We start from the raw sequence: 25,152 nt of genomic DNA, 5'->3' as shown, positions 1-25,152 counted from the left end.
TGATGATATAGCAACTCTTTTTAAAAATAGCAAGAGGCACAATGGTAACCATTTTTGATCATCTGATATTCTATTTTTGCATCATGTACTATGCCCATCCTTCTGTTCTAACTGACTCTGTTTGATTTAGTCATGTTAGGATTTATTGTCTTCTAAAAAATTTAATCAAACTGTGGGAGTAAAAAAAACTCAAAATGTGTAATTGTTATTGTAAAAAAGAGAGGAAAAGAGGGTGGTCTAAGGGATATAACTGCATGCTTGAGTGTGTAGGATGGAAAACCATATTACTCAGCTTTTGTTGGATCACTGAACAGATGTTTCTGCAATCTCACTGTATGAATGTCCACTTTATATGCTTTAATTTTATAATTTGGACAACTGTTTCTAAGATGACAATATGTAACCTATTAACTGTGATTTCTTACTGTATTTTTTCTTGAAATTCTGTATTACTTGTACCCTTTAACTGCTTTTTTTATTTCCTTTCTTTTGTCTCTTTAATTAAAAAAATAATCAAACCTGGAATGGATATCTTACTTATTTATTTTTTTGGCTCTGGAGATCAAACTCATGACCTCACACATGCCAGGCAGGTGCTTAAGCCACTCAGCTAAATCCCCAGCCCACCAATGGATATCTTTTACATCTTGTCATCTTCACAGTAGTTGCCTCTTCTCTTGAACTTGATACCAGCAAGCACACCAAATGTGAATAAAATCAGTCAAGGCCAAATAACATTCAAACAATCCAGCTTCAAAGAAGATCAGTCATAGAAGACAATGTAAGTAATATAGGGATTCAGTTTTAGTTAATAGGAAATTAAGAATAATTACCATGGTATAACCTGCTATTTTTGGGTTATCTCTCTGTGCCCTCAAATCTAATATGAGTAGACAGACCAGAACAAAACATAACCAAACTAAACAGAGCAGCAAGGCTACTGTAGCTTTTAAATCCTAATACACTTTTAACAATGTCCTCTGCCTTGTTTTTTTAGGCAATTCCTCACCTTTCTCCTTCTCAGGATACTATTATTCACTGTTCAGAGTGATATTAGTCCAGTCTCTTATGTTCCATTTCAGCATACATAAAGATAAAGACAACTACTACAAAGACCATGACAGACATTATGGTAGTCATTATCAACTTCCCGAAAATCAGTCTTGAAGATCAAAAAAGCCTGCATCATCCTGTAATTATTTGATTAGTTCTATAATATTCAGTATATATTCAATGTGTGTGAAGATGGGAACAACTATTTGGAAGAAAACTAGAGACAGTAAGATAGACAGTGAACATTTCCAGTGGACTTGTTTTGAAATCTGTGTTTCCTTATGAACTGTTCTGCTCTGTTTTGCCATGTTTAATCTTACCCTTTTTAAGAAAAAAAAAGTATGTAGGACAGATGGGCATATTAATAACTTTTTGGTGGATCACTGAGGTGAACTTTTGTCAGTGTCATTATTTGAATATCACTTTGTATGCTTTAAATTTGTAACTTGAACAACTACTTCTAAGATGACAATATGATACTAATCAACTAGTGATTTCTTATGGTTTATTTTTCTGAAATTCTATATTATTACTACACTTTTTTATCTTTAAATAAACATTACAATTCACCAAAAAATATAAAATTTAAGTTTTAAAGAAAAAATATTAAGTACATAGGCCCTATCCATACTTGAAAGTGAAAAGCCCATTTCAGTTTAGCATGTTTAATTACAAGATGCCATGTTGAAGCACAAAAACACTTTAAAAAATCTAGAGAGGTACAAGGGATTAACTGAAAATCATAAAACATATGCAATTGAGTAGAGCTCCACCTCAGATTTGTCATTTCTGGAATATTTGTGAAGAAATATTGACATCTAACTTCTGTATTGATTATTTCTTCAGGTCTCCTTGGAATTTTTAAAGTAAACTTAGATCTAAAATGTCTGAACAGTGATGCTTTTTCTATGCATTTAACAAAAACATGGATTGCTATATTTCTCACATTGTTAATCCACATAGCATCTCTGCCCAGTGAGCTCTTTCAGATATGTAACAATGATCAAGTATGCTGAGAGTATTCCCATAACACATAGGATTTATCTCTTGTGTGAGTTTTTTCATGTATTTCACTTACAATCTGGCTGATGAAAGTGTCTCCACTTGCTTACATAGCAGTGGTTCTTCTCAGTTTGAATTCATTCATGTGTTTTGCAATGACTATATGCAGTAAAAGTTTTGCCACATTGTTATATATATAGGCTTTCTCACCAGTGTGAACTTATTGATGTATTTTTAAAAATCCATATGTGGTGAAAGCTTTCCCACATTCTTCACATACACAGGGTTTCTCAAGCAAGTAAATTTTATAATGTATTGGACAATGAGCATTTCTGCTGAAACCTTTCCCACATTCCTTACATATGTTAGTTTTCTGCCCAGTGTGAAGATTTTCATGCATTATGCAATATGTATGTGTGCTGAAACCATTCTCATGATGCTTATATACACTGGTTTTATATTGAATGTAAACTTTCATGTTTCTTACAATCTCCATGTGTTTTAAAAGCTTTCCCACATTGCTTACATACATATGGTTTCTCTCCAGTGTGAATTCTTTCATGAACCTTACAATTTGCACGTTTGTTAAAAGCTTTCCCACATTGCTTACATACATATGGTTTCTCTCCAGTGTGAATTCTTTCATGTTTCTTACAGTCTCCCCATGTGTTAAAAGCTTTCCCACATTGCTTACATACATAGGGTTTCTCTCCAGTATGAATTCTTTCATGAACCTTATAACTTGCACGTGTGTTAAAAGCTTTCCCACATTGCTTACATACATATGGTTTCTCTCCAGTGTGAATTCTTTCATGAACCTTATAACTTGCACGTGTGTTAAAAGCTTTCCCACATTGCTTACATACATATGGTTTCTCTCCAGTGTGAATTCTTTCATGTTCCTTACAACATCCAGGTCTGGTAAAAGCTTTCCCACATTGCTTACATACATAGGGTTTCTCTCCAGTGTGAATTCTTTCATGTTTATTACAGTCTCCCCGTGTATTAAAAGCTTTCCCACATTGCTTACATACATATGGTTTCTCTCCAGTGTGAATTCTTTCATGTTCCTTACAATGTCCATGTTGGGTGAAACCTTTTCCACATTGCTTACACACATAGGGTTTCTCTCCAGTGTGAACATTTTCATGTATTTGAAAATGAATTTTCCTGCTAAAAGCTTTCCCACATTTCTTACATATATGCGATTTCTGCCCAGTGTGAATTTTTTCATGGATTACACAATAAGTACATGTGCTGAAAGCTTTCTCACAGTGCTTACATTCATAAAGTTTTTCTCCAGAGTGAAGACTTTCATTTACTTGACAATATGTATGTGTTGTAAAAGCTTTCCCACACTCCTTACATATGTAGGGTCTCTCTCCTCTGTGAATTATTTCGTGTTTCTTACAAATTCCATGTGTAGTAAAACCATTCCCGCATTGCTTGCATACATAGGGTTTCCCTCCACTGCAATATTTTTCATAGATCTGAACATTGTGGTATGTTTCTGTTTCTTTCACATTCACATTACCTCCTGCAGTACAAAGGAATACTTCTTTACACTGATTCCAAGATGTATGTCCATAAGATTTCCCTAGCTTGTCATTTCTGTAAAGAAAAAAAATCACATATAGGATTTATAAGCATATTACTAAGTTTTTCTTGGAGAGTTGAACAAAACTGCATTCTCACTGTTTGAATCTCCACTTCATATGTTTCACTTTTGTATTTCATAACTATTTCTACGAACAGCATATGTAATCATCATCTTGCGATTTCTTACTCTTTATTTTCACTTTGAAAGCAATATTATTTCTACTTATTTTGTCTAATTTAATTTTCCTTATATTAAATTTAAAAAAAGAAAAATTTACAGTGAAATGGGTCTCCATGTAATGACTGCATTAATATCAAGTTCTGTTTTTAATGCCTGCTAAGAAATTCTGACTATGAAGCAACAGAATAGCCTTGTAAGATATGTTGAAAACAACCATTCCCAAAAGACTGGTACACATTTGGAAATCTTAAAAATTGGTACTTTGAAATGCAGAATCTTTAGCTTCACTTTGGGCATGGGTACATATGTGTATCACATGCAGATTATTCTCATATGTTTCACTATCACAATCTCCCTTCTGTCCTTAACCTGTAGTTCCCTTTTCCATACGGTCAGTCTTACTTTTCTCTAACAACTCTGTTTAATTTCATTCCACATTTTGTATTTTGGTTTCTCATCTAAAAGAAACCCTGTGACCTTTTAGGTTTTATAGCTGAGCCAGTTCACTGAATTGATGGGTGAAAGACCCATCTAATTCTTACGGAAAATGACATTATATTATTTATTTTTTGACATTATATAACACATTTTTTTCTTTTCTGTGCTGGGAATGAACACCAGGTATTAGCATAAATCTGTAGCTTTTTAAATATCTATTTTAAGAGATTTTCACTGAACATTAAGCTGTGAAGTTTGAACTTGAATTTGCCATTCTGCAAAATCTGATTTCTAGTGTGCTGGGTTTACAAGAATGCACAATCACAGAGAGTCTATTAACATTTTCCTTCTCCACAAATCCAGTGATAGATATGCTTCAAAGCCTCATATGTTATAACTTGATCTGCTTTATATATGAGTAAGCATGTATCAGTATTTTATGCGGATTTTGAGATTTTATATCCAGGACAAGTCTGAGAGGATCAATTTTTAGAGACAACTGCATACTGATATTCAAAATGAGTGCACTAACATTCCACCAGTCTACTAAGAATATTAATCAGAATCACTGATTGTCTAGAGCATGGCTTATAAACATGAGCACTCAGTTTTATTTCAAATTCTATTGCAATCTTAGCAATTGTTAGATAATGAATGTGTTGTATTCACATGTAAAAATGGGTAGAAAAACTGAAGGCAGAATGTCATAACTCAAAGTGTATGCCTTTCGTACACATCTATATGCAATGTCATACATTTTCATGATTTAATTCCCTCATATATACACTAGCTTATACATCTTGGGAGAATATTACTGACATTAAATTGAATAGTGCCTCATTTATTTGGTGTTCATTTTTCTGCTGACTCACTAATTACTCAGGAACATTCTTCTCCTTGTGAGTGGGAATTACCTTAAGTATCTCCAGTAAATTTTGCCTCCTTTTTCAGCTTCCTGGATATCCCCAAGTCCTCCTGAATTGTAGACATAGAAATACCACGACTCAGTTGAGTAATACATGCAAATAGATTTTTGTTTAGATTTATGATATAATGTGTCCAGGTCTGAGCTATTTTTAAAAATATTTTCATATTCTTTTTAACGAAACAGCACTAATGAGCAACAAACAATATTCTGACAGCATGAGTGCCAAAAAGATTTCATCCTTACCAATTGCAGCCATGTTCCTAAAGATTTCACCCATCACATCTCTGTAAAGGTTCTTTTGGGATGGACTCAGCAAACTCCACTCCTCATTGCTGAAGTTCACAACCACATCCTCAAAGGTCACCACCTCCTAAAGGATCATACATATATTTCTCAAAGGAAGGTTGAGACCCCAGGTTTGGGATATCTTAAATTCTCTCCTACAAATCTGAATCAACAGCAAAGTGTGGTGGTGCATATCTATAATCCCAGCACTCAAAAGGCAGAGACAGGAAGGCATCAGTGAGGTCAGGGCAATTCTAGGCTCCATAGGGTGTTCAAATCCACCTGATATACATACAGAAAGCTTGTCTCAATAAAGCAAAACTAAACTAAACAAATAAAGCCAAACAAAACAGCTGAATGAAAACTGATTTGTTCAAATTTAAATCCATGTCTTGTCATTAATTTTCTGTCTATACACATTTTTAAAGACAGCAAATTTGATGCTAGATTGAAACTCACTGCTAATGTAACAGCCAAATAGGAGCACTGATTCTTGTGCTGAGTCATGGCAAGATTCCCTGTGCACTTTCTCTAAAGCAGAGCTCACAGTGAGAAGCCTGCAGGACCAGCAACCACAAAGCACAGAGGCATATAAATATCTCATCAATTGACTGGGAAGCTAAGTAAGCACCTCCACTCCATGGTCAGTGGTGGTGGTTTGGCAGACTGCAGCCCTTCTAGGGGTAAAACCAACAGCAGCTCCTGAGATCCATGCCATGCTGGAATTTAGGACACTATGAAGCCAAGCAAGCACCACTTCTCCCTGGTAAGCGGTGGCAGTCTGGCAGACTGCGGCACTTTCATGGGGAGAACCAGCAGCAAATTCTGAGATCCATGCCATGTTGGAATTTAGGACATTGGGAAGCCAAGCAAGTACCTCACCTCCCTGGTGAGCAGTGGTAGTATGGAAAACTGCAGCCCTTCCAGGGGGATAACCAGGAGTAGCTCCTAAGATCTGTGATATGTTGGAACTTAGGACGCTGTGAAACCAAACAACCAGACTGTCTCCCTAATGAGCAATAGTGAACCTACTGATGCACCACCTAGAATCAAACATACCACTTCCCTACCCCTCTTCTTCTGAAAAAATTCTGTTTAGGGCTTCTTATTTACACCACTTAGATATGTTCATTGTAGAGAATTTCCATATTTAAACTGTCTATTAACACCCAAGCTACTAAACCAGCTCTTAATTCAGAGATGACACCTCTATTCCTTTCCATTCAGAAGGATATCACATGTATATATCCATGCAAATGCCTAAATTTTGGCATTTTTTGATGAGAATTTAACAGGTAGCCCTTTCTGGAATGGGCTAATGGGAACCAGAAATCTAAGTGCCTCCTGGGAAGTAGACCATAGCAAATAAGGGGGACTTCCTTCTATGTTGGGAGCCGCAGCCCCGAGCCCAGTCGCCTTACTTGGCGGACGTGAGGCCTGTAGTAAAGAGTAAAGCCTGAGGTAGATTACCCCTCCCATCGAGCACGTTAGTTTCCTGCTTACCGCGTAAACAGCCCGCTCAACAATATAGTCTGCCTAGCAACTGATGATGTTAGCCAATCAGCTTGCCTTGCTTACTTTAACATGATTGGACACTGTATCCGTATATATACCGGTGCCACCCCTGGGGAGAAGTAGAAGCCAGGTAAAAGCCCAGAAGTAGAAGCCCAAAAGGAGCCGCGGAGAGCGGACCGGTAGAGGCTTTGGGGCAGACTAAAGCACAAAAGGAGCCGCGGGGAGCGGACCAGAGGAGGCTTCAGCTGGGAGCGGTCCCAGGGCAGGCTATATGGAAAAGGAAAATAAAAAGAAAAGGTTGTCCGCTACCAGACTTTGTCGTGTGTCCTTCCTGCTGGCCAGAAGCGACATCGACATTTGGTGGCCCGTACGGGGACTGATCACCCCCGAGACGTGGAAGTGGACAACGCTCCAGTACAGAGCTGCGAGACAGGTGAGTTGGGGATAAGCCTGGGCTCTGGGTGGCGTGCACCTACAGGGCTTTTAGACTCCCCTCAGGCTCACGCGTAAGTGGCGGATTCCTTGGGCCTCACGTGGTTAGTAACATATTAAAAAAATGGGAAACATGCTAGGTAGCAACACTAAGAGCGAGGGTGGTTGTGGAGAAAGCTCTCAAGAGCTTACAAAAGTACGCAGGGTATCTGAGCAGGCCCAGTCAGGGAGCTCCCGAGAGGGGTCCGTCAAGGGGAACAAGGATGCTAAGGAGGAGGACGGGGCTCTAGCCTCGGAGTCGTCTGACTCCGAGGACGAGGGAAAGTTAAATGGCAAGGGGGCCAAAAAGACCAGCTGTCAGGAGCCTAAGTCGCTCAATAAGGAGTCGCAGGGTTCTTTTCCAGCATTGCGCCGCGAATTGCGCTCTGCTTAACCTGGTCTGCGGAGGAGTAGAGAGCTCCTGAGCACTCCCCGGCGCGAGAGGGAGGCGAAGCCTTCCGCCCCACCTTGGGGGCCGTTCTCGGAGGCGGTCCCTCGCCACGAGGCGGCCGCCTGGGAGCTCCCTCCCCTTTCGCCAGAACAGGAAGTGATACACGGGCCCCCATTTTCCGCCCAATCACGGCCGCCGTCTTATGCTCCGCCGCCGGCGGGTCGGTATTTTTACAGGCGGCTTTGGCAGGGGGGACGCTTGTCTCATGAGGTACATCCACCTGGGATAGATAGTGACCCCTACGGGATATTTCCTGTACAAGTAGCTATGGGCCAGGGACACAATGTATGGGAGCCTTTTGAGATAAAGCAGATTAGAGAACTTAAGAATGCAGTTACAACCTTTGGGCCAACTGCGCCTTACACCATTGCCATGCTGGAGAACCTGTCTTCTGGGCCCCTCACCCCCGCGGACTGGATTCAGCTGGCAAAGGCGTGTCTGCCCTCGGGTAGTTACCTGGATTGGCGATCCTGGTACGCAGAGTTCTCTGCAGAGCAGGCTGAGAGAAACGCCAATCGGGGAAACCGGGGGTGGAACAAAGAAATGCTTATGGGAGAAGGTCGGCACGCTGATGATCAGACTCAGTTCCCCGGCGCTGTCTATGAACAAATCAATGCCATAGGGCTCCGCGCCTGGAAGCAAGTAAGTGGTGCCGGAACAGCCTCCTTGTGTCTTTCAAAAATAATTCAGGGTACCACAGAGCCATTTGTTGACTTTGTGGCCCGAATGCAAGATGCTGCCGATAAGATATTTTCTGATCCGGGAGTGGCTCGACCGCTGGTAAGGCAGCTGATTTTCGAGCAATGTACAAAGGAGTGCAAGGCAGCGATAGCTCCTCATAAGAACAAGGACCTCAACGCCTGGATTAGGATATGCAGAGAGATAGGGGGGCCGCTCTCCAACTCGGGAGTGGCTGCTCTCCTGGCCGCGGCTGTACAGCAGAGGGGACCTCGCGGGTCAGGAGGGGAATGTAAGGCTAAAGGGTGTTTTGCCCGCGGGGAGCCAGGACACATTAAACGTCACTGCCCAAACAATGCAGATGCTAGGCCCTGTCCTAGGAATGAAGAGCCATATGTTTGTGGGCGATGCAAGAAGGGATCACACAAAGCTGAGGAGTGTAGGTCGGTCTTTGATGCTCAAGGCAACCGTATTTGTGGACAAGATGCTAGAGAGCCAAAAAACGGCCAGAGGGGGCCCCCTTCACAGGCGGGCCCCCGCCCCAGAGACAGGACAGCTCAGGGTGGCAGCCTTCAACAAGGGCCACCCCTGGGTCAGCAGGTGTGGACCTCAGTGTCGCCTCCGGACTTATATTAGTGCCTGATATGGGTGTTCAATTGGTTAAAACCACCTTTAAGGGACCGTTACCCAAAAATTCCGTGGGTCTGGTGATCGGGAGATCCTCCACGGCCCTTCGGGGTCTCACAGTAGTCCCGGGGGTCATAGACTCAGACTACACAGGACATATTAAAATTATGGTTCAATCTCTTGTGGGTACTATGGTAATCAATAAAAGAGACAAGATAGCGCAGCTCTTGCTGCTCCCCAGTCTCCACAAGAGATTTCCCTCAAAGCAGAAAATTAGAGAAAGTCAAGGTTTTGGTTCCTCAGGGGAAGTCTTTGAGGGACTCCATATGACACTTGGTAAAAGGCCCATGCTCTCACTTAAGGTCAATGACAAGTATATAACAGGGCTCCTAGACACAGGAGCTGACCGTTCCATTATCTCCAGAAAGGATTGGCCTTCCAACTGGCCCACCAACACTGCAGATAACACGTTGCAGGGTCTGGGGATGGTGTCAGCTCCTCAGGTTAGTGCTTCAACCCTGCTCTGGTGCGATGAGGAGGGTCATCAGGGCCATTTCCAACCATTTGTGTTACAGTTGCCAGTGTCTCTATGGAAAAGGGACATCCTCACTCAGATAGATGTCACGCTTACGTCAAACTGCTCCCCCCAGGCTAAGGATATACTCAAGAACCAGGGATATACCCCCGGCAAAGGCTTGGGCAATGCCCTGCAGGGTCGGACATCCCCAATACCAGTAGAGAACAAAAAAGGTAGGCAAGGATTGGGTTTTTCTTAGGGGCCGCTAAAGAAGCTCTCCTACCCACTTCGATCAAAATCACCTAAAAATCAAATGATCCGGTTTGGGTACCTCAGTGGCCCCTGCCTAAGGAGAAGCTATTAGCCTTGTCAAAAATAGTCAGTACACAACTTAGATTAGGACATATTAAGCCGTCAACCTCCCCATGGAACACCCCCATTTTTATAATTAAAAAAAGGTCTGGCAAGTGGAGGCTGCTCCATGATCTAAGGGCGGTCAACGCGCAGATGCAGTCCCTGGGGGCGGTCCAGAGGGGGCTGCCAGCTCTCTCAGCCATCCCTCAGTCCTGGTCCAGAGCAGATACACGAGATACCGTGCGACTATGTGACTCCTGTGCCACATACAAACCTGCCATACCGATGGGAGTAAACCCTCGAGGTTTGATCCCTGGTGATGTTTGGCAGATGGACATCACACATATACAGGAGTTTGGGACTCTTAAATATGTTCATGTTTCCACAGACACCTGTTCTCACGTCATATTTGCAACAGCAGAAACAGGTGAAAAAGTGTCTAATGTGATCAATCATTGCCTGGCAGCTTGGGCCGCATGGGGCAAACCAAAAATATTAAAAACTGATAATGGACCAGCCTATATAGGCAAAGCTTTCAATGAGTTCTACAAAATGATAGAGGTTCAATTAAAACATAATATCCCATATAATCCCCAAGGTCAAAAAATCATTGAGAGGGCTCATAAAAGCCTCAAAAAAATTTTACAAAAACAAAAAGGGGGAGTATGCCAAGGCCTGGCCCCAAAGGCACGATTATCCATGGCACTATTCACACACAATTTTTTAAATTTAAATAATGATAATCGCTCCCCAGCTGTGGAGCACTGCAACCCTTCCCCCAACCATAAAGGGTGGGTGAAGTGGAAAGATGTCCTGACAGGACAATGGATGGGCCCGGATCCAGTGGTCAGCTGGAACCGAGGCGCGGTTTGTGTTTTCCCACAGGAACCGGGACGAGAACCACTGTGGATACCGGAGAGACTGACACGGGCAACAAAGCCCTCGACTGAAGATCAGACCTGCCCTACCGGAGATCCATCACAGACCAACCAACAAGATGAATAGAAATAGCGGTAGCCCAAAATGGACAAGAAGATCCTCAGGCATATGCATGGCTTGCTCGATTGGCCCACGACCGAGTCTAGATATGGCGGGCATCCCTCATTCTCCTCCATAAGGTGACAATACACAGCAGGGTAGGTGAGTCAATGACGGGTAAGAGCGTGCCTCCCCAGCATGACTCGACCTAAGCCAGGCCCTACCCCATCCTGCACGTAAGCCGCTGGACTGTTAGATGCTGCCCAGGTCTAAATTTCTCTCCGAGGGGATTTCTTTATGGAGAGGAAATGAGTGCAAGCTTGTGTGCATCCAGGTTCCGTCCAGTTTGTGCCTGGCCCTAGAAAAAGGACGAGGTCCTCAGGGCCTTGGCAGACCATGGCACAGCCGACCAGGGTCTAAGCCAAGGACCTACGGTGGGCCTACGCATAGGGCATAAGCCTCTGCACCCAGTCCAGAAAGGGCTACGATGCGCACATTCATAAAAAATAAAAAAGGGGGAGATGTTGGGAGCCGCAGCCCCGAGCCCGGTCGCCTTACTTGGCGGACGTGAGGCCTGTAGTAAAGAGTAAAGCCTGAGGTAGATTACCCCTCCCATCGAGCACGTTAGTTTCCTGCTTACCGCGTAAACAACCCGCTCAACAATATAGTCTGCCTAGCAACTGATGATGTTAGCCAATCAGCTTGCCTTGCTTACTTTAACATGATTGGACACTGTATCCGTATATATACCGGTGCCACCCCTGGGGAGAAGTAGAAGCCAGGTAAAAGCCCAGAAGTAGAAGCCCAAAAGGAGCCGCGGAGAGCGGACCGGTAGAGGCTTTGGGGCAGACTAAAGCACAAAAGGAGCCGCGGGGAGCGGACCAGAGGAGGCTTCAGTGGGGAGCGGTCCCAGGGCAGGCTATACGGAAAAGGAAAATAAAAAGAAAAGGTTGTCCACTACCAGACTTTGTCATGTGTCCTTCCTGCCGGCCAGAAGCGACATCGACACTTCTACTGTCTCTTTGAAGGAAAATGTTTTTATTATTGTTTCACTCTATTCTAATTAATGGTACTGCTCAATTCAATATTCTGTTTTGATAAGTTCTATAATTTTCTGTATTTCATCTCATTTTGATATATGTGATTAAAGAACAACTATTACAAAGATAACAAAATATACTGTGATACCTATTACTGTTATCCCAGTAACCTGTTGTGAAGTTGTGTACCAATTTCACTGTATGATCTTAGTTGACCTTATGCTGCCTTGTTCTATTGTATTTTACCAATTTCAAAATTAAATAAAAAATCTCATCAATCACTTTGATATACTACAGATGATGTCTCTTCAAATCTCATTTAGGCCAATGAGTACTTTGTCCTTAATATACTTAAGCAGCATTTTGAAACATGAATTTGGATTCATAGAACAAAACATAAATAACATCAAATATGGTATATAAATAATAACTCAAGTGTTAGGGAAAAACAGCTGTATTTTAAAAATATGTATATAAAATGAAACCAGGCCCAAGCTGTAAATTATACCTCACTGTCACCAAGTGATCACTTTCAAGTCAAATATAAGAAATATATCTTGGGATGCTGGTGAAGGATTTCTTCTTTGAATTTGGGGCTATCCTAAGTTACAGAGCTGTCTAAAATAGACAAACCCTGATTGAGACACCGAACAGACAAAGTGAAACTTAAAAAGAGACTGCATAAGACACCTTTGGTTTGTTTTTAAAAAGTTATAGCCATACAATACTGAAAAATTCCAACAATATTCAACACTTTCTGAGAAACAATGTGGATCTCTTCCATACTACACAGAAAACACTTTCATAGTTGGGTATTGAGCTCAGTGGCATGAAGGACTGCCTGGAAAGCATAGGTCATGCGTTCGATCCTTGGTACAAAAAAATTGAAAATTTCACCTTCATGACACTGGGACATAATTAGAGATAATCAAATTAGATCTCAAGTATGGAATACAAATATCATGTGTTGACAGGGATGTGGAATACTGATTGTTGACAGCGCTGGTGTTGATCACCTCAATGAAGCAATCAAAACTTTACTTCATAATTACTCTAAGACATGGCTAGGTCCCCCAAGGAGCCCATGCAGGAGACCAGATACCTTGCAACTATTGGGAAGACTGACACCTCATGCTATGGGCCAAGGCTCAAGACAAATGATAAGCAAATTCATCCATATCCTAAGGATTGATACTCTAAATAGTTCCCTAGCACTCTGAGGAAGTCAGGAGTCACCATTTAAAGAAATGTATCCTTATCCTAAAGACTGACATTCTAAATAGTTCCTATCATCCTGAGGAACTCAGGAGTCACCCTCCCAAACCCCTAAGGGAAGAGTCACAGCTGCCTAAGAATGCCTGCTTTCTATGTGACTCCCTTCCCCCTTTGTTACCAATTTAATCAACTTTACCTGAACTTATAATCTTATTGGCTACCATTACTCTGTCCCATCTTATGCCCATCTGCATTGTGAGTTCTTAGTTTTCCCCACCTTAAACTCACTTCACCACATGAGTTTACTCTATAAAGGTCCCTAGAATGGACAGTGTTTGGCAACCTGCTCAGGATACCTTCTCTCTCTCAGGCAGCTTTTTTTCTCTCAATAAGTATATTCTTCTCTTAATCTCTGTTGTTCCTAAAATTCATTCTTGGACTTTACAGGACAAAAACCTAATATCAGACATAGTAGACAGGGAGATTCATTCCAGTATATCAATATCAGTATAAACTTTTCTCTTTCTTGAAGTCAGAGAAATCCAGTAGTTTGTATCACACATTGTTGATCTCACCATGCCATGGATATTTGCATTGAAGTCTTTTATCCCTGCCTTTAAGTGCTGCTTTTTTTTATGAAACTGAACTGATCTGTAATTTTGGTTATGGTATTGAAAATGCATTAAGGAATTGACTCAAAATATTTCTTATGAATGGTTTACCAACAGCCATGGAGGAAGACGGCAAAAATTCTTTGTTTTGATTTCTTCATTCAAACCAAAGGATGTATTTGAAAGAGCTTTGCCCTTCAAATAATTACAGGACCTCATGGTTGTAGTTCAAGGTGGAAGAATGTGAAATCAGGGATGCTTAGTCATAAGGCCACTTCCTCTTTTCTCCTTGAATACAACTTCCTCTTTCTTTCCAAGGGGCCTAAAGAAAATTCCCATCAGCTCCTAGCAAGACATCAATGTCCCCTCCAAGCACAACAGCCATTCAAAAGTCACATATACCCCATAACCCCATACTCAGTCAGGGGAAAAAAAAAACACAGCCAAACCCTTGGTGGGTGTGGGCTCCTCTCCACATTCTTTAAATAAAAGGCCACTTTTACATTTCTTATATTCTGCTTCTCTATTGTGCTAATTTACCTCCTCAGTAATCTCAGTAATCTAACCCACTTTAAACCTGTCTCATCACATGATTTTATTCTGTAAAGTCTCTAGAACAGACAGAGTCTTTTGCTACAGGCTCTGTTTTTCTCAGATAGAAGCTTTCCGATAGGATTTTTGGTGTAGTAAAGAAGAGAATACAAAGTCAAAATGGCCTTTATTCTAAGAATATGGGGAGAACCCCATGACCACTGGGGGGTCTTGCTTTTTCTTCTGGAAGTATGTGGGCAGCATACATATAGTTTTTGACTTGGGTGGTGCTTAATTAAAGATGGCATTACTGGGTCTGGAGATTTAGCTCAGTGGCATAAGCGCCTGCCTTGCCAGCAGGTAGTCCTGAGTTCAATCCCCGGTATGGATAAAAAGGAAAAAGACAAAAAAAAAAAAAAAGATGGCATTGCTGATATGCAAGTAACTGATTGAGATTCTTTTCTGGCCACAGGTAGGTTGAATAGGGGAGAGGAAAGTGACTTCAAGGTAAAAGTCCCCTAGTTCCACCTCCCAATTCCAAAATATCCTATTTAGAGCAAAACACATTCACTTTCTATCTCTCAATAAATATATTCTGCTCTTCAACTCTGTTGTTCCTAAAATTCATTTTTGCAAACTCATACCAGACATAGAAGTTCAAGAATTTCATTCCACTATATCATGGTATGGTTGCCTGTATTTCTAACTAACTCAGCTGCCTGTAACTTTAAGAATTGTTTATGAATTTGACTTGGGGAAATTGTAGCAAATAAAATGTTCTTAATGGATATAGGGAAATATATCACTAAATTGAAAAAAATGATTATCACAGTTTTTCTAGCTAGCAACAGCCAACATTTTCAACTTTCAAGTATGTGGGAAAACAAAAAATAAAAACAACTCAGAAAATAGCAATCCTATTGAAGAGACCAAGAAAGCTCGTTCCATCTGCTGCTCCCCCTCCCCTTCTCCCTTCAAATCCAACTAGGTTAAGTTTTAACTTCCTAAAGGCCATAAAACAAAGGCCTGAGGTAATAGCTCCTGACATCCTGAGTCTTCCCTATCTGGTAGCCCCATCACAAATTGTGTTAATTGCATCAGATTGTATTAGATTGTACTGAAAGAGTTAACTTTACAGCTGCAACCCCCGAGCTATCTGTACAAAGCAAGAAGGGACTTTCCGTTGGTCATAAAACCACAGGATGTTCTGTTTCAGTGAGTTAGGCAAGATAAGTAACAGTTCCGGGAACACAGTGACCAGGCTAGAACCCCGGACACCATAGTTACCCAACCCTGAGCCCCTCCAATCAGCTTTTGCCAAGCCCTGCACCGTTCAAAACTAACCAATGCGATCTGCTTCTGTAACCTCGCCTGCTTTGCGGTTTTCATCCTTAAAAACACCAGCCTTGCCCCAACTCAGGGTTCTCCATTTCCACCTGTTTGGAGGACCCCGTGTACACAGAATAATAAAAAGCCCTTTGTTTTTACATGAGAGTGAGGCCCTTGGAGTCTTCCTTGCGACACCGGTCTAACACTATAGGGGACAGTACATCATTTACTGTAATTGGCATGTTATGTGCAGGTATTTCATAGACCACAAAGGAAATATTAAGCCTATTAATTAACAAGTATCAGTTTCAATAAATGTGCTCATAGCACTAAATCACTGACAACTGTGAATTTTTTTTTTGTATGAGAGATTGAACTCATGTCCTTGTGCACTCCAGGCAGCTTCTTTTATCACTGAATTCAAAACCCAGAATCAACAACTTTAGATACTAAATATGACTATTAACAATGTTTAATTTGCCATTGACATATTTAGTTATAAATTTTATAAACCTACATTTTCGCAAATGAAATGATTTTATTTCCTTGCAGTTTAAATTACTTTTGTTTATAGGTACCCGTGATCAAAGTTACAACCTAGCACTTTCCAGGCAGACGTTTCTGCCTGCTGAGCTTAAATCCCTGGCCTGTATTAATGAATAGTTTTAAATGTATAAACATCACTTTATTCATTCAAATACTATTGTGATTTTAGCAAAGGATGTCAATGTAGACAGAAATTGATATACAATCAGAGAAGAACTGGAACCTCAAAGAGTCAATGCAAAAAACTAAACACAACAATCACTGCTACAGGCACAGCTGAAGAAAGCCAGAACTGAAGGTGAAGATCCAGTGACAATGTCTACATGCTCCTGAAGAGAAAAACAATAGTTTGAAATGTACTGCAGTTTCCACCACCTGCTCCAGGAAGTCCCGATAGGCCTCAATTACCATACTCAAAGACCAGAACAACTGGACTATTGTTCCCACAAAATGCCTTGGCTCTTTCAACATACCTTTTCTGGCTGACTTGTTCCCCTGCTGAATAATATTAGTTAAGCAGCTATAACTTTATAGGTTGATTGTAGTCTGAGACCCATACTGTACCCACATTGGGACTTTACTGTATAACTGTTCCCTGACAATAGGTCTGTGGCCAAAACACTGAAGACCACTCCAGAAAATTCAGGGCTATTCTTCTCTTTTTTTCTAAGAAAATTTTGGAACTTCTTTTGGTTTGTGGCTTCATTTCTCAATGTTGTGAGCCATTAAACTTGGTGCATTTGATATCAAACAGGGCAGAATTATATTTTTCTTATTTAAATTTAAATATGAAATTCTGCTAAAGGCCATGTTCCAAAGGCTGGATTTCAAGCTGCTTGTTTGCCATGAGTTTAACATTTCCATGGACTTTTAGAAGTCCTCAGTCTAGTGAACTACAAATGTATTGGGGGAAGGAGATCACTGTTGTGCTGTAGCACAATAGGTGCCATTCCTAAATCTGTGTTTGTCACTGCCTCCTGGATGCCACTACATGGCCTTCCTTCTTCTGCAGCATCATTCAATAATTCCCATTTTGCATAAGTTAACTTTCACTCAGCTCCATAATTATTTTTTTAAATAGTCTTTCTGTCACCTTGTTTATTTTTTTCATTTTAGTTTTTTGATTTAAAGACATAGACTCACTTTGGAGTTCTGGCCAGCCTTGCAATCACTATGTAGGTTGGCTCTTTGAATACATGGCCATTCTCCTGTTTCAACCTCTTCATCTCTAGGGAAAAGAGGTGGGCATTATAACACATGGCATTTGTCTTTTTTCTCCTTTCCTTTTCAATATTATTCTTTCATTTCAGTGCCACTGTCATTTAATCCTGGTGTTTGCTTGTGTCAGTAAAGGTTTCTGCAGCTTGAGTTGAGTTTGTGAACAACAATATAGGAAGACAAGCAAACCAATTGAGAAATGTGAAATTTCATTAGCTGGTCTCAGGACCACTTGTATACAGAACCCCCATCCCCATTTCAGGATCTAAAGAAGAGGCTTTGAACTGGAAAGTTACAGACATTTTAAAAGATAGAATCACAAAAAGATCCTGTTGGAAATCATTGAGCTAGATTCTTATAATAATTTTTGGATGACAAATTTATTCTGCTTCTTTTGTTGAGCAGGTTAATTTTTTTCTTTGTTTATAGCTCATTTTGCTTTACTCCTTGGACTTCTACCCTGAGTGATTTTCCATTTTTCTGGGTGAAGTACAGGGCACTAGTTAAATGCAAAGCTCAAGATGCCATCTACTATGCCAAGCTACAACACAGCTAAGTTACACGCCTCAATATTTTCTAGGGTAAAAACACACATATCTATAATCCCAGCACTCCAGAAACTGAGGCAGGAGTGCTGCTTTGTGGTTAGGGCAACTCTGCACTCCATAAGGGGTTCAAATCTAGCTGATATACATAGAGAAAACCTGCCTCAATAAAACAAAGCTAAACTAAACAAATAAAACCAAAGAAAACAGCTGAATGGAAACTGATTTCTTCAAATCTTAATCCCATATCTTGGGGATTAATTTTTGTATATACATTTTTTGAGACAGCGATTTCATGCTATGTAGCAACTCACCACTACTGTAACAGCCAAATAGGAGCACTGATTCTTATGCTGAGTCACTGCAAGAGTTGCTGTGCATTGTCTCTAATGCAGAGCTCATAGTGAGAGCCTGCAGGACCAGCATCCATAAAGCACAGAGGCAGACAAGTATCTCATCCATCACTTTGATGGACTACCAATTATATCTCTTCAAATCTCAATTAGGCCACTGAGTCCTTTGTTCTTGATATACTTAAGCAGCATTTTGATATTTGAATTTGGTTTCATAGAACAAAACATAAATAACATCAAATATGGTACATAAATTATAACACAAATGTTCATGGAAAACTGCTGTATGTAAAAAACGTATAAACAATGAAAGCAGGTGCAAGCTTCAAATTATACCTCAGTGTCAACAAGTGATCACTTTCCACTCAGATATAAGAAATATATCTTGGGAGGCTGATGCAGGAGAACTGTCTTGAGTTTGGGGCTAGCCTAAGTTACAGAGCTGCCTGAAATAGAGAAACCCTGATGGAGACACCCCACAGACAATGTGAAACTTGGAAAGTGACTGCATAAGACATCTTTGGTTTGCTTTTAAAAGTTATAGCCATACAATTAAGAAACTTTCCACAATATTCAACATTTTCTGAGGAACAAGGTTGATATTATCCATAATATACAGAAAACACTTTCAGAACTGGGTATTTAGCTAGCAGCTTGAAAACCTAACTTGCAAGCTTGAGAACATGAGTTCAATACTTGGTACAAAAAAAATTCAAATTTCACCTTCATGATACTGAGTCATAATTCGAGATAATCAAAACTAGATTTCAAGTGAATAACACAGAATTCATGGGGTGACAGAGATGTGGAATACTGATTGTTACCAGAGCTGGTGTTATTCACCTTAAGGAAGATATCATAATTCAACTTTAACTTCATGCTTACCCTAAGTACTACCTGACTCAGTGAAGACCCTCTCTGTTGTATGTCCTGCTATTTGCACACTGTGTCCTGCTGTCACTTCCACATCCTTTCCATGTTCCTCCGGTCCACCCTAAGCAGAAAACCCTTCATGCCTTAACTATTGATATCCCTGCACAATTTCAATTTAGGGAATCTCTTTACATGAATTAGTAAAGTCCATTACAGAGCATTTCAATATTTAAACAATGTATATGACCAACCACACTATTAAAGCAGCTCTTAATTCAGAGATGACACCCATATTCCTTTCCATTCAGAAGGATATCACATGTATATGTTCATGCAACTTAGGCATGTTCCTACATTTAGGCATTTTCCAGTGAGAATTTAACAGGCAGGCCTTTCTGGAATTTGTCCTTAGCAAGCACACTTTACCCGGCCCTTGAGGACACTTTTATATCTGCTTCATTTTTCTCAAAATTGAAACTTCTATGGCTGTTCTCACAAATATAGTCTATGAGCACGTGTCACATAAATTATGTTGAAAAATTATTTTCACTGTTATTTATCATACACAGGAGTTCACCAGGTGTTTGGAAAGCCTTCCTCCACTGAAGCACATCACTGCACATCTCTGAATTTTCATAATCTTTGCCAACACCTGTCATGGGGTTGGAAGTGCAAGAACATATCATAAATTTAGGCAATCCCTATAAATACAAAAAATTACAAGTTTAAGAAGTGCCATTGTGGATATGAGGCCCTGCATTACAAACATTTATAAACTTTAGAACATCAAGGTTGCTGATCCCTGGAATGAGAGCAGAGACCAAGCTCAGTACTGATGCTCCAGCTACAAAATGCATCAGAGTCAGGGGCTTCCCAAGCTCCTTCCTCTGCTCTCTATGGTGAAGTTGTCAGGGCAGTAGAAAATTTCAAAGATGATACTCCAGTCTGTTGCTATCAGAGTTAATTCAGGGCTCTGGGGACACAGAATCATCCTTGCTCCCAGCAGAAGAAAAAAGGGAAAGTGGACGACCCAAGACCAATGCTAGAAGACCTCTGGAGCTGAAGCTAACTAAATACCTGAGTCTACACACACCAGAACTACTTCTCACCACTTGTAACTGTCTTCTCCCAATTCCACCCTATTTCTGGGCTCCCATCCAAAGCCTCACCATTCTGTGGCTTAGAGGGTCTCCCAGGTTCTTTGCTAATCAGGCCACAGGACATCGAAACCAGTAAATGAGATCCAGCAACATTCTGCTCCCAGTTTTGTATTCCAAACAGGTACACAATTTCTATACACCGGAAGAGACCCAAGAGACCTCCTCCCACAGCTCGCCTGATTGGACATTTCATATAGCCCGCCTCTTCATCACTGATTGACTGCTGCTCTACTGCCCTCCTTCTAAGTCAAAAATAAACAGGGAATGGAACTCCTTCCTGCAAGAGAGGATCCCAAATGATAGACAGTAGTCAGAGACTTCTGAAGCTGGTTGTCTTCACCAGTGTTGATCTCAGCTACACAGAGGAATATGTGTACCAAAGTGCCTTACCTCAGGCTTTTCATTTCCAAATTTTCATTTCAAGGATAAAAAGAAAAAATAATCTAAAACTAAATTTCAAGACATGTGAATCAGGGGGCAACACTGGTATATACATTGCACATTGTCATCCCCAGATCACTCACCCAGAGCACAAGACATCTGTATTCAATTTTCCTAAAAATACTAACATGTGGAGCTGAATTAGTTAATTATGATTAGCAATGAGACAGGGCTAGGTCCTCCTAGCAGCCCATCCAGAAACCCAGATACCTTGCAACTATGGAGAAGATGGGCAAATCCTGCTATGGGCTAAGCCTCAAGACAGAAGATCAACAAACTCATCCATATCCTAAGGACTGATATTCTAAATAGTTCCCTAGCCCTCTGAGGAAGTCAGGAGTCACCATTCAAAGAAATTTATCCTTATCCTAAAGACTGACATTCTAAATAGTTCCTATCATTCTGATGAACTAAGGAGTTACCCTCCCAAACCCCTAAGGGAAGATTCACTGCTGATTAAGAATGTCTGCTTTCTATGTGACTCCATTCCCCCTTTGTTCACAATTTAATCAACTTTACCTGAACTATTTATCTTATTGGCTACCATAGCTCTGTCCCATCTTATGCCCATCTGCATTGTGAGTTCCCAGTTTTCCCCACCTTCCACCAATCTCACCACATGATTTTACTCTAAAAGTCCTTGGAAAAGACAGTCTTTGCCAACCCAGTTAGGACGCATTTGCTTTCTCTCACACAGCTTTCTTTCTCCCAATAATTATATTATCTTGACTTCTCTTTTTTCTAAAATTCATTTTTTGACTTCAGACAACACAAACTCATCCCAGACATAGTAGACCTGGAGTTTCATTACCCTATAGCAATAACAGTGTAAATTTTTCTTTTTCTTGAAGTCAGAGAATTAAGTAGATGCTTGTATTCTTAAATGTTGATCTCACCTCTTAAGGGACATTTGCATTGAAGGGCTTTATCCCTGACTTTTAGTGCTGCTTCTGTTTTCTGAAAGTGAACTGATCTGTAGTTTTGTTTATGCTATCTACAATGCATTAAGGAAATGTTTAGAAACTTTCCTTGTGAATTGTTTACCACTAACCATAGAAGAAGACACATAGCAAAAATTCTTTATTTTCATTTCTTAATTTAAACTGAAGGATGTACTTTAAAGAGTTTTGCTCTAGAATAAATTACAGGACATCATGGTGGTAGTTCATCAGGGTGAAGTGTCAAATCAGGGATGCTTACTGTTGTAACTTGGGCCCCGGTATAAAATCCAAGGAGGCAAGAGACCGAAAATTTAGTGGCAAAGGCTTTATTTCCAGGCCTGGTGACCAGTCTCCGGGAGCCAATTTGGAGACTGTCCCCCAGAAGCTGAAGGGAGGACTTTAAAAAGGGGCTGGAGGAAAAGGCGGGGGGGGGGGGGGGAGAGAAACAAAGAAACCTGCAGAGCCATCAAACTTGTTGACCCGAGTCTGGAAACTGTATTGCTGTCTACTTAGCTCTGACAATCTAGGGAGTTCCTGGTGTTTTTTTTAAATTACTCCCATCCTGCAGACTGACATTATCTCAGAATGGCACGTCTGCAGCAATATTTTGAGAAGAAAGTGGAGAGTTAATTATCTCAGGACAGCTTGTCTTCGCTAGTGAGTGCGAAGGGGTCACGAGTTATGAGACGCTGGAACTTAAGTTTTACGAAGACCTGATATCTAACTCATTTGATACATACATTACAAAAGGAAAGCACCGATTGGGGTTTGGGCCATAGTATTACCCGGTAATTTCTTTAAGCTAAGCAGCTCTTAAAATTGGGGCAGGCTCATTTTATAACAGATCATCACCGGGTTGGGGGGAGGTCACCAGAAACCCAAATTCTTTATGGCCTAGATAGATAGGTGAGGGGAGAGGGAGGCAATAAGGCGCCATACAGAACAGAAAACGGCGGTAATGTGTCAAGGTCAGGGTAAAGGGTTAAACTCACATGCAAATCTCTCTGCACACAAGCAGGTTACTTTAAACAAATGTAAATTAATTGCCATTTTAGTTTTTCTTAGCTCTTTAGCGGAGAATAGAGGCACCTAGCAGTGATTAACAACCCTTGTTAGCTTGTTTTAGCACAGCTTCTGTAGTTTATAGAGGGCAACAATGGTTAACATATCAATTAGGTGAGATTCTTGCAATTTTTTACAGGAGAGAGTGTTGCTCAACATATCAGTTAGGTCACTTAACATATCAGTTAGGGAAAAAAGATAAAACAAACACATTTAGTAAGCCCCTATACAGGTTTGCTATAAAACACATATAACGAAGCTATTTTCTTAGAGTACAACACTTACCCATATGGCTGCTTCCTCGTTTTTCCCTGAATACAACTTCCTCATTCCTTTCCCAGGGGCCAAAAGAAAATTCCAATCAGCTCCTTACATGATGTCAATGTCAGTGCCAGCACTACCAAATTTCATATATACCCTATAATCCCATAATCTGTCAGAAAAAAACGGAAAACCCTTGGTGGCTGTATGTTCCTCTCCACATTCTTTAAATAGAAAGGACACTGCTACTTTTTCTTATATTCTGTGAAAGGTTTTTGGCCCAGACAGGTCTCTGTAGCCAGGAAAGCCTCAACAGAAAGCAAGAAGCCCCTATCTCCCCCGCCCCTAGGAATTTACCTATGATGCCACCTTTCAGCCCTGGTAATTTACCTATGGTGCCAAACCTAAGACCAATGGGCTACCTGTCCATCCCTAAAGTCCTCCTTAGGTTCCACCCCAGACTGAGGCTACTTACATACCCTCACCCCACGTGTCTGCCATAGAGATGACTGGACTCCAGCGGTGGGGGGGTGCCAGTCATCTCTATCCTTGTTCTCAGAATAAAGGCTTCTTTTTGTTTTATACTTCTCATCTTTTGGAAATATTTTTCATCTTTTGGAAATAATCCTATCATTCTGCTTCTCTATTGGGCCATGAAATCCTAATAGTACTGATTCTTGTCTATATATGAAGCTATTTTACCTTCTCAGTAATTGACATGCTCTATGCCACGAGTGTCCAATGGAAATTAATGCAGTGCGCTTTTGCTTCACTCTATCAGTGTCAATGCAGTGAGTTTACTCCTAAGATAAAAATAAATCTTTATACAAGTTTCAAAACAGAATTATGCATCAAATTATAGCCAAGGTCCTAGATGCCTACAGACAGCTTTCAATAATATAATAGAAGCCTTCTAGAAACTGAAAATACAGTTTATCTAATTAAAAATTGTTCAAGCAGGCAATAATGTATAAATATTTCTGAACAATTATAGATGAACCTTCTCTTTTATAAGATATAACCTAGGACCATGGCAAAGTCTAGGTCTTGCTAAATAAAACAATCAAAGCAATTATTTTACATTTATAATGATTGTTGTATACAATTTAAGATATTGCCAGGATTATAATCATTGTGAGTTATATTAATCACTTGAAACTGCAGGAAAAGAAAAAAATTTCAGACACTATAAAAGTATAGTCATGTTAATTTGGCTCATGTTAATGGTATAGGGGAATGAAACTCCTTACCTAATATATATCTGGTATGAGTTTGTGTTCTCTAAAATTGAAGAATGAATTTTAGGAATGATGGAGTTTAAGAGTGGAATATATTTATTGGGAGAAGGAAAGCTTCTGTCTGAGAGACAGGAAGGGTCTCAGTGTGTTGCCAAAGACTTTGTCTTTTTAAGGAACTTGTATAGAGTGAAATCATGAGGTTAGATGGGTCCAGGGGAGGGGAAAATGGGAATCTGAAAGTTAAGCATAAGGCAGAGTAGAAATGTGGTCAACCAATAAGGTTAATTGCTCTGGTAAAATTGATTAAATTGGGAACAAATGGGAGAGCAAGTAATAATAAGTGGGCAGATTTCAGAGCAGAGAATCTTCTTGTAGAGGGTTGGGATGGTGACTCTTTTGTTCCTCAGGGTGATCAGAGAACTATTTGGACTGTTGGTCCTTAGCACTTGGTTGTATTTAATTTGCCTTTTGCTTTGAGATTTGGCCCACAGCAGGAGGTGATGGTCTCTTCCAATCCTGCAACCAATCTGAACTTATTTTCTGGCTTCTTTGAGGGGCAAGCCCTGATGTTATAGGCAGCTGAGTTAGTTAGAAATATAGAGCCAGGGAGACAGAATCAGGTCCTAGATATGTGCAGCTCAGAAGCCCACATACCTTGCAGCTATTGGGAGACAGATACCTCCTGTTATGGGACAGGCCTCAAGAGAAAAT

At 40.6% G+C, this 25,152-nt stretch overlaps 1 protein-coding gene across 1 annotated transcript; it reads right to left on the bottom strand.

Annotated features, from left to right (window-relative positions):
* Window positions 1–2,250: 2,250 nt before the first annotated feature.
* Window positions 2,251–20,655, bottom strand: LOC134474356 (zinc finger protein OZF-like). The gene is made up of 4 exons (XM_063242072.1): window positions 20,508–20,655; window positions 5,445–5,571; window positions 5,188–5,248; window positions 2,251–3,666 (listed from the first exon to the last, which is right to left on the bottom strand). Exons 1-4 carry the CDS (start codon window positions 20,508–20,510, stop codon window positions 2,511–2,513), a joined length of 1,347 nt encoding a protein of 448 aa, XP_063098142.1. The 5' UTR covers window positions 20,511–20,655; the 3' UTR covers window positions 2,251–2,510.
* Window positions 20,656–25,152: the final 4,497 nt, after the last annotated feature.

Source organism: Cavia porcellus, unplaced genomic scaffold, assembly GCF_034190915.1.
Source record: "Cavia porcellus strain 051 isolate PalLab524CR breed Dunkin Hartley unplaced genomic scaffold, mCavPor4.1 scaffold_32, whole genome shotgun sequence".
NCBI classification, from domain to species: Eukaryota; Metazoa; Chordata; class Mammalia; order Rodentia; family Caviidae; genus Cavia; species Cavia porcellus.
Note: the sequence above shows the minus strand (reverse complement) of the source record. Positions and strands in the feature narration are given on the sequence as shown.